Source organism: Sinocyclocheilus anshuiensis, unplaced genomic scaffold (assembly GCF_001515605.1).
Source record: "Sinocyclocheilus anshuiensis isolate Anshui unplaced genomic scaffold, SAMN03320099.WGS_v1.1 scaffold886, whole genome shotgun sequence".
In the NCBI taxonomy this organism is placed as follows: Eukaryota; Metazoa; Chordata; class Actinopteri; order Cypriniformes; family Cyprinidae; genus Sinocyclocheilus; species Sinocyclocheilus anshuiensis.
The window spans coordinates 124,787-143,148 of record NW_015536542.1 but is presented as its reverse complement, the minus strand read 5'-3'; the positions used below and the strand labels follow the sequence as shown (position 1 = coordinate 143,148).

The following is an 18,362-nucleotide window of genomic DNA, read 5'->3' as shown; positions in this document are numbered from 1 at the left end:
AGACGCTCTTCTTGTGCATGTTATATTATAATACAGACAACCATGTTTTCTCTTCACACTAATTCTGTGTTTCTTCATTTCCTACTCACAAAATGGTATTTGCTGATTTTATGCTGTACACACAGTTAGAGGTTTGTAATCTCTTATTATGACTGCTACTTCAACTCAAATACTTGAATACAAAATCATTTAACCCAAAATCACGTTTTCATGGTCAGTTTACATTTATAGGCCACAACATGATAAATATTAGTACTCACCTTTCCAAAAACCGATGAGCTGGTTAACTAGACATTTCAAGTCATCATAGGCATAATCCTAATGTGAAGGCTGTTCCAAGCACATGTTTTGAATTCTACGTCACCACCATATGTATCCTTTGAAGGTAAAGCAATCCCAGAATGCACTGCAACAAAGTGAAAAAAAGTGATTTTTCAAATATATCCGTTTAAATCAACAGAGCAAAGTAAATTAGCTGAATATAATAAAAAATGGTCTATTTTGCTTATTATTTATGTGTACTATGTATTGTGTGTGTGTGTGTGTGTGTGTGTTGTTGTTATTAGCTTAGCAATGCTCATATTAGACACTAAAGCTGTTCTGTTTATAGTCCTGACAAGACGACAATTATGATTTTCGAGTCTGGATCCTCTGGGTTTTCATATTAGCTTTTGATTTATTGCGGCTAGCATGCTACAGTTACACCTCAAATATGAATTTTGAAGCTGTATTTGGTTAAAAATGTTGTTGCAATAAAAGATCTACAAGTACCACAAGGATATAAGTTTACATGCTAGGCAAATCAGACAACCTTTGTAGTCAGTTATAGCAGTAGCCTACGATGCAGCAACTTCTTACCATTTTAGAAAATAATAATAAAAAGAATATATCCTCTTCAAAATTCATGCTAATGCATACTAACATTATAGCCGCTAATCAAAAACAACTATTCTGAAAACCCAGAGGATACAAACTTGAAAATGTTGTGTTCCTGGTTTGAGGACTACAAACAGAACAGCTGTAGTGTCTTATGTTAGCATGTTGCTAAGCTAACAATTCATAGATATATATATACACATACCTCATTAATGGCTGTTTCTATGGGCTGCTATATGTAAGCCGTCCGCCATATTGGAATGGTCAAAGTCAGACTGTGTACATTTGAGAGCAAGATGGCTGTGCTAAAGTTATGTATGAATAAAGATGATTTTGCAAAACTAACACAATACAGCAACATTAAGACGTTAGCTTACACAACATTAAAAAGATACCATAGTTCACCTGTAATATTAAATTAATACATATAAAAACACAAACCAACACATTCTCACCTGTGAAAAGTTATCCCATTTCTTTTAAATTTTTACTGTGAGTGATATGTTGACCATTCCAAGATGGCAGACACGTCGACGTGCCTGGAGCGGTCAAATGGGGCACCTACGTATACTTATCTATGGTTATAAGTAATTAGGATGCTATCTTACAAGATTGCTGACTATATTCGTTTTTGGAACAAAGATCTTGACTCTAGCTGCTGGTTTCATTCGGCAGCATTAATTAAACACTGTGCTGTAATCAAATGAAAGGTGGAATCATTGGCTGCAGTACAGCATGACACTGTTGGCTGGTCTCCATAACAATCTGCCCTTGAAACATCTTCAAAGAGGATAAATAATAGCCCAAAGAACGTTAATCACATTCAACAAAAGAAGGTTAGAAGCAGATGCTTGGATTACTAAAGACTGGCCATGAGGAAAAATAATGTGATATTCTCCAAGAATAAAACCAGGTTTTCTTTTGACGTTTGAAAGCATTGATGCTTTTCTGTTTATGTCATTACATCATTCATTAAGATGTTTCATATGCTTGATGTCTTTCAAACATAGCCTACAGTACACACCCACACATATTATTTTATTCCATTCATACATGCACCAAATCCTGAATCAATCTTTGCTTGAGTTGCTTTTTCTCTAAATTCAGCTATTTGTTGATTCCAAGCCAGGAATGAATAACTAGCTGAATTTGGAGAACAAGCTCTAATGAAACATCTGTGAGAAGCTTAAACCAGGAGCTGTTTTTAAGGTGGCAAAACCCTCACTGCCATTCAAAGAAGCCCCTCCAGATGGTGACCCACTGTTTGAGCAGAGCATGATGGGAATAGCAATGCTCTGTTTGTTTTCAGTTAGTATGGATCTCACGAGCATCTCCTGGAAGAGGTAGAAGGGAAGGGTGAGAGACAAGCATCTGACAGTATGTTTACTTGTGTGTTTATTCACAATCGCTCTGGGGAGTCTAGGTTTAGGAACCGTTTTCTGGTGACAGATGTTCAATGTTTTTCTTGGAACTGACCTTTTGTTCCTGATATTTCTGGATTGGTAATGCTTTAAATGAAACTTAAAGCATTTTTGTTGCATGAAATAGTAATGTTCAACTTGTTTTGTACCTCTTAAATGCTTTTTTATATATATATATTTCACATTTCAATATATTTCACATTCATTTTGTAGTAGACAAAGATGAAAACAAAAGGCTAAAAATATTAACATATTTATTGGACACAATGTTTAAAATGCATACAATTCAACAAGAACTTTATGAAATAATAACCAAACTGGTACACAAATGAGCACAATGTTGAAAATCCAAAACAAAAGATACACAGAAAATTAGAGGTAACATCTTCAGGTACTGACTGAGGACCTGGTTTGCTAAAGTCAATGACTCGGTGACCTTTCATGGAGTTATCTGATCATGTATCCATTACTAACCTCGTGCAAGCCAGAGAAGCTTTTTACACTCAGGGCTGAAGTACTCCAGTTTAGAAGTGGGTGGCAAAGTGCATCACATGTGTACACTTCAACGCAAGTACACCAGATAGGATTTAATTATGTAATGCACTGTTCGGTTACCCATACAACAAAACAGACAGAGTGAGTTACAGAGGCCGACTTCAAAACCATCCAACGATTGTGTAATACTGAATCTTTCAGCCACAAGAGAGTGGCCTCCTGTACAGTTTAATTCTAGACTTCCAGACACATCATTAATATTTTTCAAACAGCGCTACACGTCTCGACCGCCGAGTGACATAATTATTCTCCCGTCTTACTGCTAATCCTGGATGATATTCAAACCTGGCAATCAAAGTTTAAGTTGCGTGTCCACTATCTTGGCTAAAAATGTCTAACCCAGGTCCTGATGCAATGTGCAGGTAACCAAGTAACAGGTAGTGTGGACTGTGTAAACTTCCAGACCAAAGTATGCATGATATTATTGAGTATAATAACAGTACGTCACAAAATGAAACAATCACTGGCATTTATTATTTCGAAAAATCAAAAGGAATGTCAAAAATGCTTCAAGACAATGTTTACTGCATTGAACTGTGAGAGTTTGTGTGCATGTTTGTGTCAATAGAGAACTATAAGCTAAAAATTTGATAGATGAGAACTTTGAAATCACTCCAAGAATTCAAAAGTTGATTGTTTTGGGTTGGAAGATGCTTTTTGCAACGCCTCATTAAATTATTCGCTGTTATTGTTGCCGCATGGGAAATTACAAATCGGAATAGGCACATATGTTTCAGTAATTTGACAATTAGGAATAGCTCCTAATTAAGAATTACTAAAAGGAGAGAGCAGATGTGCCTATTATTACAATTATAACCTTGACTTTCATCAATAGATATTCAGAAGAAATAAACATTCTTCATTATCGTTTCAATTAAATGAGCCAAAGGAACATTTTACCACAAGAGGTCACAGAATGAGAGGATAACACTGTTTTTGTTTCTTCTGCATCACTTAGAAAATGTCTGCCAACATTAACATTATAAATAATGTGAAAAAAAAATCATGCTTGATCTTTTATTGAATTTTATTTAGCATTTGACTTACTCGGAGTGCCCAAGTTGTTCTTATTAAATCAATACAGTTTCACCTAAAACGGTTTGCATCTTGTTTTCCAATAAAATGTTTTTCGAAGCATCCTTAAAACAAGATAAATTCATAAAGATAAGACAATATATTGTTCAAAAGTTTGGGTTATATCATATTTTTTATGTTTTGGGAAAAGGTCTCTTCTGCTCACCAAGGCTACATTTATTGGCTCAAAAATACAGCAAAAACAGCAATATTGTCAAATATTATTAGAATTTATTATAACCATTTCTTTTTGATTATGTTTTAAAATGTCATTTCTTCCTGTGATGGCAAAGCTGAATTTTCAGCAGTCATTACTCCAGTCTTCAGTGTCACAAAATACAAAGTAAATGTCTTTATGGTCACTTTTGATTCATTTAATACATCCTTGATGAAAGAAGTATTAATTTCTTTCAAAAAAAAGATCTAGCTGATCTCAAACTTTTGAACTGGTGTAAATTGTAAAAGATATTATGTTTCAGAGAGTATCTCGTATTTTTTGTACTAAATTGACAAACTGTTTTCTTTTTAAGCATAAAACCCGCAAATTTTTCTTAGATTCAGAACAGAAAAATAAGTAATTTTAAGGAAAACAAGTCTTAAAATCCTAAGCAATTCTGATGTTCAGATATATTCTACTGGAAAACAAGACGAAAATATAGTGTATAAATGGAGGACTTGTGATGACAAAACTTAAATAAGAACAATGAAACTGAAAGGCATCGAACAGGAAGTGTATCCGTAGACGACAGAACTGAGTTGGTAGTTCTGTCTGATCGGCTGCCATATTGAAATCGTGTATCAGTGACAAACAACAATCCTGAGAATGCTTAGCTTTCCCCAACACTTTAAAGCTAAATTATCCATTACATTCTACAGCCTCACAATCCTCGTCTGTCCAAAGCTAGAGTTGAAGGTTAAAATAAGAGTTACCACCTTGCCTTAATTTACAACTGACAAAAACCTTCAAAACACTACGTCATTACTGTACAAATACAATAACCAACACTGTACAATGTCTCAATTTCTACTGCAATACAATCGTTTCTTCTTCAATCACACGTTTCCAAGCGCGGAACAAAGCACTGCCAAGAAACTTGGGGCGAGAAACCAGAAAATGGAGGATGAAGCTATTTTTAAAGCACCAGCATCTGTTGTGGACACCTTTTTACACGGGATTGTGAACATGGTGCATGAAATGACATGGAAAGTGTATGCTAAAATGTTTAAGCTCCTCCATTCTGTTATCAGATCATATGGAAATGTAATCTGAAGGTACCAAGCACTCGGTAAGCACCAGAGATCTACGCTAAATGAGGTCCAACACAAATATAGGTTCAACAGTCCACTGAGTGCAGCTCCATCAACACCAGGATGATTTAGGAATAAAGTCTCCCTCATAAAAAGCTCAACACATATCCTTCCTCCTTCCAAAAAAGACGTTCATGTTTGTGATGAAACGCATGTAATGAGGCGAAATTACTTTAAATAGGCAATGAAATTAGAAGGAAAGCCACATCAAATGAAGTGGCTCCACATCAACGTGTTGAAAAAGACGACTGAAAGTTGCTGCCAGTGTGAAGGAAGGATGACATCTGCCCCCTGTCAGGTCTCTGTTTGTGAAGCAACAATTACTTTTCATTCCTTAAATGTCTCTCGTTTCTGTTGCTGCACATTGGATGTCAGAACTTGTCAAAAGTGACAAGCGTGGGCACTCTAAACTCGAAGATCTCCACAGTGGAATTAACATATTCCAAAGACGCTGCCGAGGGCTTGACAGGAGCAGGCCGGAGTGGCATTCGGGGTCAAGGAGCGGCCCTTCTATGTAGCGTTTAAATGTGTGCGTATGTGCGAAAGAGAGATCAGTGCTTCATTGCTTTTTAAAGGCGAGTCTGAATGTTTCTAAACTATTTCCACATACACAAGTTTGCAAGGACATCTCGCTGAAGCTTTCCTCATCCTCACAGTTCACATTAAGTGTCTTATTGAAGAAAATCTTACTAGTATCGCTCTCAGAACAGTTAAAAGATTCACAAGACACAATCGGTGTTTCTTCTCAAGGTCTTCTGTACAAAGAGGAGTGAAGCGTGATGTTCACAGTGCTGTGATGTCAAATGGTGTTGATTCTTGTCCTTACTTCACTTGGATCGATAAGATATCCACTTTTAAAGTCCACAATCTCGGACATCCGCAGCGATCTACTGCCTTTCTGGATGCGGATCACAAAGGGGAAGGTACCGGCCCATTCTCCTGTAGGGCTGATGAACTTCAGTGCTGGTAGAGAGATAAAACAGAGTCATTTTGCAGCAAAACGCTTCCATGTGGCAAGAATGCCCCCAATCTCCTCCTCGATGGAAGCGGAACAGGTTTGAGGACGTTGAGGTGAGGCGCTATACCTGAACCTGTGTCCCATGGTGTGCCTGAAGACACTGGATACTAGACAAGATCTTTTTCTGATGGCCTGTCATTGCTACGCCCATCTTATCCAGTTCACTGTGAGAGAAAGGAAAGTGACAGAAGAAAATGCTTTAGCAAATGGTGGTTATGTTTACAGTAGCATACCACTCATACTATTTTTACAGTATTCAGTGTGTTAACTATGTACAGTGTGCAGATGTTTAGAGCACACATATGGTATCGAACAATGCAATGCATTCCATTAGTGTTTGACTCCATATTTGATTAAACTGACAAAAATGACAGTACTTTTACACAAAACTTACAAGCAATAACTTCCAAGTATTGCATACTGTTTTACATACTTTTTACAAAGTAGTAGGCAGTGCATAATATGCAGTAAATAGCATTCAATTTTGCAACATAGCTGGGTATATTTGGAATGCTATACTACTCATACTATTTTTACAGTATGTTTTATGTTAATTGTATACAGTTAGCAGCTTTTCTGTATGCATGGAAGCACAGCACACATTGAATCCCATAATGCAATGCACTCAACTTCCATTTACAGTGATGAATCATAACTAAATATATTTTTTACTTTTTTTGACAATATTTGAATAAAGTGCCAAAAGTTACAACATTTCTACACAAAACTGAATTGAAAATGGATAATAATTTAAGTTGAACTCATAATGAGGTCATGTGACATTTAAGCATACTACTGTTGCATACTAATGCCTGTGGAATATTGTACTCCCATAATGCAATGAGAAATGCAAATGAAACCTCTTATTTGTTACCTTACCTCTTAGATGTTACCTTACTTTAAAATAATTCTTACACATATTTGGATGAAAACCCAAAACAATCATGTTTATTTTCAATAATATAACTGGATGCCGTTTGCTGAATTAAACATGCCAAGTAATGAGGTCACGTCATAACAATATTGTTTACACCGTTTAACACTGTATATTTTATATGGTTTTGCATACTTTTTTAAAAATAGTAGGCAGTGTACAATGTATTCAAGTATTCGGTTTGGAATGCCATACTGCTTTTTGGAGCTTTATACAGTGCAGTTTGTAAACTCTCAGTTTGATTCTTAGTATGCAGTAAGATAATATACCATTGAGAAGTGTCTTTTGAATTAGTGTAGCTTTTATTTACCTGGTGCTGACGTACAGAACTGAGTCCAGGGTGACGTAGCCGGCGCTGGAAAAGTGTTCCTTGTACTGACCCATTTTAATCAAGTCCAGCCAGTCTTCCACCGTGCTGACTCCCGCCTCAGGAGTCACTGGGTCCTCCCTATGATTGGAGGAGGAAGTGCAGTCAGAATAACGGTCTTTTATAACCATGTCATTTCACATCTACGGTAGTATTGCATATGCCAGAATTGTCATGAAGAAAGCATTCTGCACTGGTCTGCGAGGATGTCAGATTTATGTATCCATTTGATGTTGTGTTTTTGGTAAAATTCCATTTAGATTTATGCAGTTTTCTCATACTTTCAATGTAAGTGTTTCAATGATGCGAGCACTTACAAACACAGTTTCGTAATGGGAAAGAAACCAGCTTTTTTTCATGCATTCGAGTGTGTGTGTTTGTGTCAGCTTATCAAAAGCTTATCCTTGCCTGGACACGTTAGGCTTTCCAAATCCAGAAGGGAGGCGGATTGCCTCAAATCATGTCTCTGTCACTCTCTCCCTCTCTGTTGCATAGCCTCCATTATAAACACAATCCTGAGTAATTTAGATTTAAACCTATTTTATTTAATAGCAAGGGCACTAGGCGGAGTTTTCCCAGTGGTTTGTGAGAAAATTTAGTTTGCACATTCTGCTTTAACTGTGGCAAGTACTGGCTAAACAATCCAGCGCCCATCTGCCTCCTATTTGGCAACCCTCAAAATGCGGCAGAGGGATAGACAGGCAATCAGATATCAGCCAAGACCACCGCAAACCCCCCACCTGACTGAGAGAAACATGCACTGGAAGGAAGAGGTTTGTACTGACGTACATCTGGCTTCAATCTAGATTAGCCGGATATCGGTTTCATTTATTTTGAATTTATTGGATTACTGCAAAAAACACCTTAGATTTTAATCACACCCCTGAGAAACATCATAACACACTTCATGAGCTATATACTGCAAACCGCCACACACATCCCAGCGGATCACCTCTATTGAATTCAGATCTAATCTGCGGAGGGCATTTGGCTCACCAGACTGCAGTGTTGGCCAGCTGCTTCATGCTGCTTGGGTTCCGGATCAGCCTGTCCAGGGTACTGACAATCTGCCCGAATTTTGGCCGATCGCTGCGGTTCTTTTCCCAGCAGTCTAGCATGAGCTGGTGAAGCACCACCGGACAGTCCATTGGAGCCGGTAGCCTGTAGCCTTCATCTATAGCTTTTATCACCTGGAGGGAAGAAGATTCCGCATTAAAAATCATACATTAGTAGCGTCTACGCTTCATGAATACTGAGCAGATTTATTCTCTTGCTTAAGCATTTAGCTTTTGTGGGGTTAGATTAATTCATTTTTTTATCCATCTGTGACTGAAGTGAGAATGAGATTTTGGGTCAGACCGTCTTTGTTAGCGCAAGAGGGGAGCTGTTTAATTTAGTCCCTTTTATGAAATGATACCGCCGTAAGGAAAGGAATAAACTAGCTTGATGCAAACATTCATATTATCTTAACTCTTGCCTGGAAGACTGTAACCGTCGAAACGCTCCATTGCCTGTTACAATGGCAAGGGAAGGAAGACAGATGGATTTTGTGGTTTACGCCTTGAATGGAACTTTCGAATTCCGCTCTCGACACAATAAAAGTTCATCCGCTAACAATCATGCAAACATTTTTGCATTCCACTTTAAAATGTCGAGTATACAGGCTCGAATCATTCCCAAATGTCTTGATCTCTTTCCCGAGCAGCCTCTTTCCAAATCCCAAGCAAAGATCTCTTCCCAAGGTGATGATAAATAAATGAAAATGGTTTCTGGTGTGGAAAATCTGCCAAGAACCCACTGACACGGATTCAAATTCCCTCTTTTAAAAAGGCCTGTGAATTGAAATCTGAAAATGTTCACCCTCCAGATGCATTTAATCTTTATACCTTTGTAAGCCTGGGAGTTTTTTTTTTTTTTTTTTAATTCCAGTCCCAGTGAAGTGTTCTGGCAGAGGTCTTTTATTACAAATTGATGAGGATTCACAAGTTTAAAAAATAAAGTGGCCAGTGGCAATGGTTAACAGAGTTGTTACTGTTAACTAAAACTAAAACTATTAATTGAAAATAAAGCCTAAATAAAATAAAATATAAATATTAGACGAAAACATCTTAGAAATACTGCTTTGGCAACTAGCTGAAATAAAATCGGCTGAAGTACTAAAATTAATAAAACTGAAATAAAAATAAAGCTAAATAGAATTACTCTAAAAAAAACTAATAAACACAAGGACTAAAACTTAAACTAAAATGAAAACTGAAAATATTCAAATAAAAGCTAATTCAAAATATTAATAAATACTATAATAGCACATATATAATAAAATAACACTAATGGTTATACCATTCTTAATTCTTAAAACTTTTAAAAATTTTCTGTTTACTGTGAGATCTTTGTGCAGTGAAACTATGGTAACATTATATTCAGAATTTACTCACGTCCTGATTGGACATTTCCCAGTACGGTCGTTCCCCATAGGATATCACCTCCCACATGACAATGCCGTAACTCCACACATCACTGGCTGATGTGAACTTCCTGTAGGTGATGGCCTCAGGGGCTGTCCATCGAATGGGAATCTTACCCCCCTAAAAAACAGCACAAAAAAAAATCAGTGATTAGCAATGTTGTGAAGCAGCATCACTACAAAGCTATTAGCAAGCTATTAGGTGATCACCATCAACGTGCTAGCACTGCTATTTTTAAAATCATGCAGCTTTACAGTAGTGAAGCTATTTTATTATCTTAAGTTGTGGAATAGCTTAATAGCAAGCTATTTTTGAAATGTACAGTAGGTTGTAGCTACTTTTGCTAAAGGGGAGCATTTAGCTTAGCTAACTGGGAGCTTAGCTAGCTACATTTTTTGAGTACCTTGCCCAAAACTAGTGATTAGCGGTAAGCAGTTTTTATCAACATGAATCACATGAATGTTTGGACAATTAAGGAGGAGACAAACTACTTGTTGAAACATAACTGGGCGTAATTGCAAAACTCAACAAGGCGGCTGTGGTAAAGGAAGTCCTTCCTTTCAATTAAAAAAGCCATTTCTTGGTATTTTTGCTCTAGAATGCTGGTCCAACCTTTATTTTTCATTTTTTTATACTCATCTTTCAGCAAAACCATGTACAAATGCATTCACAGGCAGGGAAAGGCACACACCCACATTGAGTAGATGTTTAGCCATCCATCAGTCTGGATAGCTGTTATGACAGTCCTGTGTGACCTCATTTCCAGACTACAGGTCAGCAAGAATATATCTCGCTGTGTCTGGTTTTTTTTCCCTACACAATCAAATCATATTTCTTTTAAACAAAAAGCTGAACCAGCTTAACAGATCACAACAAAACTGTTGCATAGTAAATCTAGTTCAAATGAGACTGGAGACCAAACATCCAGAGTAGAAGCATGACCTCTCACCCGTGTAGTGTACTCCGCCTCGGGATCGTCCTCTAACACGCGCGACAACCCGAAGTCAGACACTTTACACACCAGGTTTCCGTTGACCAGAATGTTCCGTGCCGCCAAATCCCGGTGCACATAGTTCATCTCTGAGAGGTACTGCATCCCCATGGCTATCCCACGCATCATTCCCACCAGCTGGATCACCGTGAACTGCCCATCGTGTTTCTGCACAAAATGAAGAGTTCTCATGTCAAATTCTCATCCCTGTGGCCTTGTTCAACCTCTGTGGATCCTGGCACAGTCGGTCATGTTCGAATGTGTCTCGTGAGTAATTCATAATTCATTGGCTCCATAATTAATAGTGTTGCTCACATGTTACAGGGCATGAGCTATTAACTGCAATCACTGTATAATCATTCAGGCTTTTATGCAACCAATGGCAAGTAAGTAACCAACTAACCAAATTATGATGTTTCAATTTACCCTGTGGCAAAAAAACGTAATGTTTTGATTGTTAACTATGTTTGCATGGTAATATTGGGGTAATAATGAGATGCTGGTTTGTTAGAGCAGGGGTTTCCAATTAATACCTATCTGATATATTATGTATGTTAATATGTATGTTTATTATGTGTATGTGTGTATATATAATTAGATGGATATTAATTGAATATTTTAATGTAATAAATTCATATAATACTTTAATGTATATGTATGAAATTCGACATTATTATGGCTTCATTTAGCTTGTAAAAGATGGGTCAGAAATCATGGGACTATTTATGATTTTTTTATTCAAAATATAATTAAATGGCAGTTTTTATTAGTTTTTAAATATTTTTTGTAGTTTTTAATAAATAAAAGGGGCAATAATATCTGTAAAATCACTTTGTATAATCAATATACAGGTGCATCTCAACAAATTAGACTACTTCATAAGACCAATAAAAAAACACGAGTTTCACAACTCAAAAGAGTTGAATTACTGAAATAAATGAACTTTTCCACGACATTCTAATTTATTGAGATGCACCTGTACTGTGAAAAGTGCTATAAATAATAAATTTAAATTTAAAATATTCTCTTCAAATTATAATAGGTAGAAGACACTGTCAATATAATAGAAAGTACATTTTTCAGGATAATATTTAAATATTTTGCTTTGACTTTAGTATAATAATGTAAAAAAAAATTGAAATAACATATCTTTATAATACCACTCTTACTATTTTTCTCACACAGTACAAATTATTTGCATATCCGCTATACAGTAATTTGGCATCAATAAGCCTGAAAAACCTTGTGGCTAGTGTCTCCATAAAGCTTCTAAACTAGCTTGACCAGCAAGTCAACCAGCGTTATCAGAAAGACCATGCTGGTAGACTATCTCCACCAGATAAGATTTGCTCGTGAACATAATGATCCAAACCAGCATAAACCATGGTGGGCTGAGCTGGGAAACAAAACACAAGCTGAGGGACACAAAGACAAACCAGGCATAGAGAGGTGTGAACATGTGAGTTGTGGAGCCCAATCTGGAAGAGCCGGATGACTGCTTTGTGTTCCTGTGATATTTCACAGCATTTCCTTTGGTGCAAATTGGCCTCCATCATTCGTAGCAAAATAGAGCACGCTCACCTTCAAAAAAGTGTCCAGAGATCCATTTTCCATGTACTCTGTCACAATCATCACAGGCTTACCTAAGGGACAGAGAAAGAGGAGACAAAATGGGAAGTGTGAAATATTGCGGGAAAATAGAGAGCGAGAGAGAGAGAGAGACAGAGAGAGAGAGAGAGAGAGAGCAGAAGCGAGAGAAAGACGTTTAATTTTTTTCACAGGCGAATAAGAAAAGACACAGCAGAGAGGCAGGAAGAGGCTGGCGCTTTTGTGTCCTATATTTAATTAATTTCCAAGTTGACAGAGAAAAACATGCAGATAAAGAGAGCGGACACCTCCCCCACTCCCCGCGACTTCACAGAACCTTGTTGCTGTTTTCGTTCGCCTCTACCTGCTGCCTGTTACTCATAGAGACAGCCCCTAATCAAAGCTCTCAATAACAGTCAGGCAGATAATTAGAGTGAGCTGTCCACTGAGAATATCTTTGTCCAGAAATACCTAAAATGGTAATGAGTTCCTTTAGAAGGGAGGATGATGAAGGGGGGAGAGGGTGTAAAGATCTGCTAATGGGAAAAGTGTTCAACTCTTTGCTATGTTGCAGACACAGCTGCAAGAGGCTCATATGGGGAGCTCGCACCTGCGTTACTGAAAGAAAGTAAAAATTATCCCTTGATTCCACCCAAATAACACGCTGTCAATCAGAGAGACCCCCTTCTCACCTCGCATGTGACAGGGAAGAGCACATGCTAATCCATCCCGATTATCAGAGATGCTTGATGGATGTAATGTACAGCAGAAATGTTCACCTCATGGCACCAGACGCAGATGCCGTTTAGCCCTAGAGATGTTAACCATTTCTGTGAACAGCCCTTTATTTTGTAGCCTGTAGCCTAGCCTTACAGGTTATATGTTTGAATGATGCGAGGTGATCCTTGAGGTATCACTATTGTGACATTGAGGAAACAACGTAAACACAGTTTGCTCCATGGGGACTATTTATGTAAATTAGTAGTGTAATTTTTAAAATAATAAAATAAAATTAACTGGTCCAGTTAATATGCATTTTCTAGAGAAAACAAAATCAACCAACCAAACAAACAAATAATATGAACATTTGTTTCTATTTTACAATTTGATTAGTGATGTCAAAAAGTGATGTTTTTTTCTTATTTATTTAATACATTATGGCCCGGTTTCACAGACGGGGCTTAGACTAAGCCAGGATTAGATCATAGTTCAATTAAGACATTTAAGCAATTTTCATAAGCCTTTTCTCTGAAACCGGGGGAAAGTGTAATATATTATTATTATTATTATTATTATTATTATATTGTTCCTGTAAATTAATAGGTTATTGTTTTTATATTTTTATTTATTTTCATTCATTTTATTTTTAGATTAAAATAATATAAATTAAACTGAATGAAAAATTTTTTTTACAGAAAATAGGCTGGTCCAATTAATATGCATGCATTTTCTAGGGATAAAAGCACCGTCTTTCGGATGAGACGTTAAACCGAGGTCCTGACTCTCTGTCATTAAAAATCCCATGGCACTTCTCGTAAGGAGTAGGGGTGTAACCCCGATGTCCTGGCCAAAACTGCCCCCATGCCTTTGTCAATCATGGCCTCCTAATAATCCCCATCCACTTGATTGGCTCTATGACTCTCTCGCCTATCCACCTGTAGCTGGTTTGTGGTGAGTGCACTGGCGCCGTTGTCCTGTGGCTGCCGTCGCATCATCCAAGTGGATGCTGCACACTGGTGGTGGTTGAGAAGAGACCCCCTCATATGATTGTAAAGTGCTTTGGTTGTACAAAAATAAACAATAAAGCGCTATATAAATCCATCATTCATTTAAAATATATTATTATAATATATTGTCCCTGTAAAATTTATATTTTAATTTTAGTATTTTTTTTATTTTCATTCATTTTATTTTTAAATTAAAATAATTAAATTCAGTTAAATAGAATGAAAAATAAATAAAAATTAAAAGAAAATAAATTTAGGATGGTCCATTTAATAATTAGAATTAATTTTATAGAAATAAACAAAGAAAGTCATGAACATTTTTTCCCTTTGACTAATTGATTAGCGAGTTTTTTTTTTGTTTGTTATATTTCATATAGTATAATATATTTTTTGTACTTTATTATGTTGTGCTTCAGCTGTTAAACAGTTTGCATGGAAACCATTTAAAAAGTTGCATCATTAAAGCACCATTTCTACTGCAATATGAACGCAGGCGGACATCACTGGCCTCTGCATTGTGACTTTTCACATCTCTAGATGCAATACAAGAAGTAAAAAGAAAATGTTAGCAGAAGATCTCGAGGACAAAGATAAGACATCTGCCCTGTCAATTTCCAAATTTAAGCCTGCCCTGCATACTGGAGATTTGCGAGTGAGGCTATAAGCAAAGAGTCAATGGTTTCATTATGGTTTTGTAATCTTTACTTCAGCAATGCACAAAGAAAACAGAAACCCAATTGAATTCAATAAAACCCCATTCAACCCTAACGAGCTATTTATAGCACCAAGCCCTAAGACGTTGCCATTTGTGGTTTTAGATGAATGGGGGTTGCACTGTATGTCCTAGCTGTCACTGTAAGTAAATCACAAATGTATCGGTCACATCATTTAGAATCGAAGCCACACGACAAGCGTGGCGAAGGATATCCGAAAGGATCACGCATTAGCTTATCAACGTGGGACAAATTACTTTGACACTGAGCTAGCTGGATGACGTGGCCTCCTTGCCTCAACCTACAATTGTTTGGCCACCAGAACTGAAATATAGAGCGCATTCAAAAATAAACCGCAACATCTCCCTGACATTGCTGTTGTGCGCACTATCAGATCAAACAGATGTGCATTTCTGCACTCTAGCCGTTGAGCTAGAGTATGGCTGACGGTTGTTAATGAAATTACCTAGCTACTTATCCATGCGTGCACATTTAAGGGTGATTGATGCTGCAGCAGTTTTAGGAGCGCTTTAGACAGTATTCACACACACACACACACACACACTCAAACCAGTGTTGCCAGATTGGGAGGTTTTGAATTGGATTGTGTGGGTAAAAAATTGTTTGGGAGGGTGGACAAAATTTGGGCTGGTTTGGGGTCAGGTTAGTCTCAGCCTCAAATATCACGCCTATCATTGGCTGAACATCTGATGCATACGGCACACAAAATTGGAAACACTTCGGGAGTTTCGAAGTCGTCATCGGATTGGTTGAATTATACAGGATTTCCAGGAGACGTACGTGTCGCATTCTTTAATGTTCCACCTGGAAACAAATATGCCGTGATGCCAAACCCCCTCATGTTAGAAGCAAGCCGTCGTGTTTACAATTGTGATAATGAGCGCTTATCAGGATCAACTAAACGCTGGATGTTCAAAAGTATGTGAAATACTTAAAGTTCGCGGCATAGAATCTTTAAAATACGTCCAAGCATTTTACACACGGTCTGTTATTGTGGGGACATTTCCACGCCCCTAAACATGACACGGCACAAAACGAAACGTGATTGGTTGCTTTATCTGTCAGTCATATGGCCTCTTGGGTGGGCCTTGCCATTCAAAGCGGCCAAGGTTCCCAGACCTTCTGCCGTGAGTCTGAAGGTCTGGCTACGCGAGACTAGGGTCAGTTTGGTGGTTTTCAAACATCTAAACTGTATAGGCTAATTGATAAAAAAAACTAAACCCATGTGTGCATGTACGGCATCCAATCAGTCAACATGGTGCTAATACTGGTATTGCCCGCCACACTTTTAGCCAATCACGAAGGATCAGCAGACAGACATGATGATTCATGAGTGATGGTTTTTAGCACGATAAGGGATCTGATTTTGAACGTATAGCTGTATATTCAAGCGATCACAATGCCAGAGTTGCCTAAATATAAGTTACAAGGTAAAGAGTGGGACAGTGACTCGACTCTCACAACCTGAATTACACCTGTGGAGGGAGATGATGCGAAGGCTCTTAGTTGATATCAATGTAACTGAAATCAGAGCACAGTTAAACAATTTAACCAAAATCTAAACTGAATATGGGACTATACGATCCTGTCCTGCATTAGAAAGCTGGTGGACCCGATTAGTTTTGACTGTGCAAAGTTCTGTATTATGTTCAACAATGCACTTCACGAAAGACATGCTGTAGTTGTCTGAAGTTTTGTCATCTTTATTTTGTTTTAAGGAGTTAAAATTGGTCCTTATCAACCTTAATTGACATGACAATAAAATTCTATCACATTTTGACAGTTAAAGTTTTGGGCAGTTTTTTGATGGATTGGGTGGGTTTTGGTGAGCTTTTGGGCTGGAAATCCTCCACCCGATCTGGCAACACTGACTCAAACGTCTATTGCATCCCACGGTGAGCCAATCTACTCTAAATGTCTTAACACTGTGGAAAGGCCGTAATTATGGTCATTATCACAGGAGCAAGGAATCCATACATGCATTTAAGGGAAAAGGCAATATACATTAAAAGACCTGCAAATTCAGTATGTACTCTGTACATCATCTGTAATCACATGCTTTGGAGGTATTTGATGAAATGACAGCAATTTGTTATGAAATATCAGAGGATAAAGGAATTTTAGGGCTCTAAACAAGTAAAGCTCTATCTTAAAAGCACACATTACTCTGAACAAAGCAATACTTTCAATGATTTAGAAAATACATCCTCTTATCTATTGTTCCCTCTGTTGATGGCACAAAGAAAAACTTTTCTTGAGGACTCAGCTGGAATGAACCTGAAAATACAGCCGATGATGGCAAACGTTATCAGATAGCACACTGCAGTTCGCTAATCTGATGGTTAGATGCAAAATGGGTTTATAATAGAGACGATGACAGCTCTGTGTTTTTGTAAAGATGGGGATAAAGAACTGAATGGGGCATTAAGGTCTATTCTGATTCCATTCTCTGAGCTGCTGACACATTTGCATTACAAAAAGCTCAATCACGGTCTAATTTTTTGCCGTCTGAGGTGGTAATGATAGAGCGCCTCTCTGAAAGCTGTGTTATGTGACAGATGCTTTTCATATTACAGCGCAAAACTCTTTGTCTTTCTCGCCGGCGCTCCATCAAGCAGCATAAACACTCTTCAGCCTCTTTAATGCATCTCTGCTCAGCTCCATCAGTGCTATGATTAGTCTGTGCGTACGAGGAGGGGGCTGGATTGACAGCTGCTTCAGTAATGCAGTGCTGAAGGGTCGCTGACCTCTCCTATCCCCATTCCCTACACCATCAGGCTGATCTGTGACCTGTGAAATTACTCTGGCTATCATATCTCACCCAATCAGTGGCAGACGAGGACACGTTCGCAAACCGACACACGCACACACATGTGTTATATTACCTGCCAGAAAGAGCAATATGGAAGATACATAATCTGACAGTTTCATTGAGCCTCTCTCGCAAAAAATGTGTTTACATATGTGTGCAGAAAAGGTTCTCATGCAACTTTCCACAAGTACATTCACACATTTTGTTTGTATTCTTATTAGATTGTTTATGAATCAGGATTCTCCTAAATTACGGAGTGTGTGCCATACAGTTATTAATTAGCATATATATATATATATATATATATATATATATACAGTGGTGTGAAAAAGTGTTGGCCCCCTTCCTGATGTGAGAATTTGACATTAAAATAAAGTGGTAATTGTTATATATACGCAAACACATTATGTATAATTATACATTATTATGTATAATTATTAGAATTATTATATGCATTTTCTTACATTATTTCATTTTATAACACACACACACA

General features: G+C 37.5%; 1 protein-coding gene across 1 annotated transcript in view; it reads right to left on the bottom strand.

Annotated features, from left to right (window-relative positions):
- Positions 1–4,477: 4,477 nt before the first annotated feature.
- The window catches only part of LOC107697673 (ephrin type-A receptor 3-like), a 67,324-nt gene continuing 53,439 nt past the window's right edge, over positions 4,478–18,362 (bottom strand). Inside the window, exons 12-18 of the mRNA XM_016498470.1 lie at positions 12,591–12,652; positions 10,968–11,177; positions 9,989–10,138; positions 8,550–8,743; positions 7,497–7,634; positions 6,320–6,416; positions 4,478–6,197 (exon numbers count right to left, since the gene is read on the bottom strand). Of these exons, the coding sequence (XP_016353956.1) occupies positions 6,192–6,197; positions 6,320–6,416; positions 7,497–7,634; positions 8,550–8,743; positions 9,989–10,138; positions 10,968–11,177; positions 12,591–12,652 (857 nt within the window). The 3' untranslated portion in view covers positions 4,478–6,191. The remainder of the gene's footprint in view (positions 6,198–6,319; positions 6,417–7,496; positions 7,635–8,549; positions 8,744–9,988; positions 10,139–10,967; positions 11,178–12,590; positions 12,653–18,362) is intronic.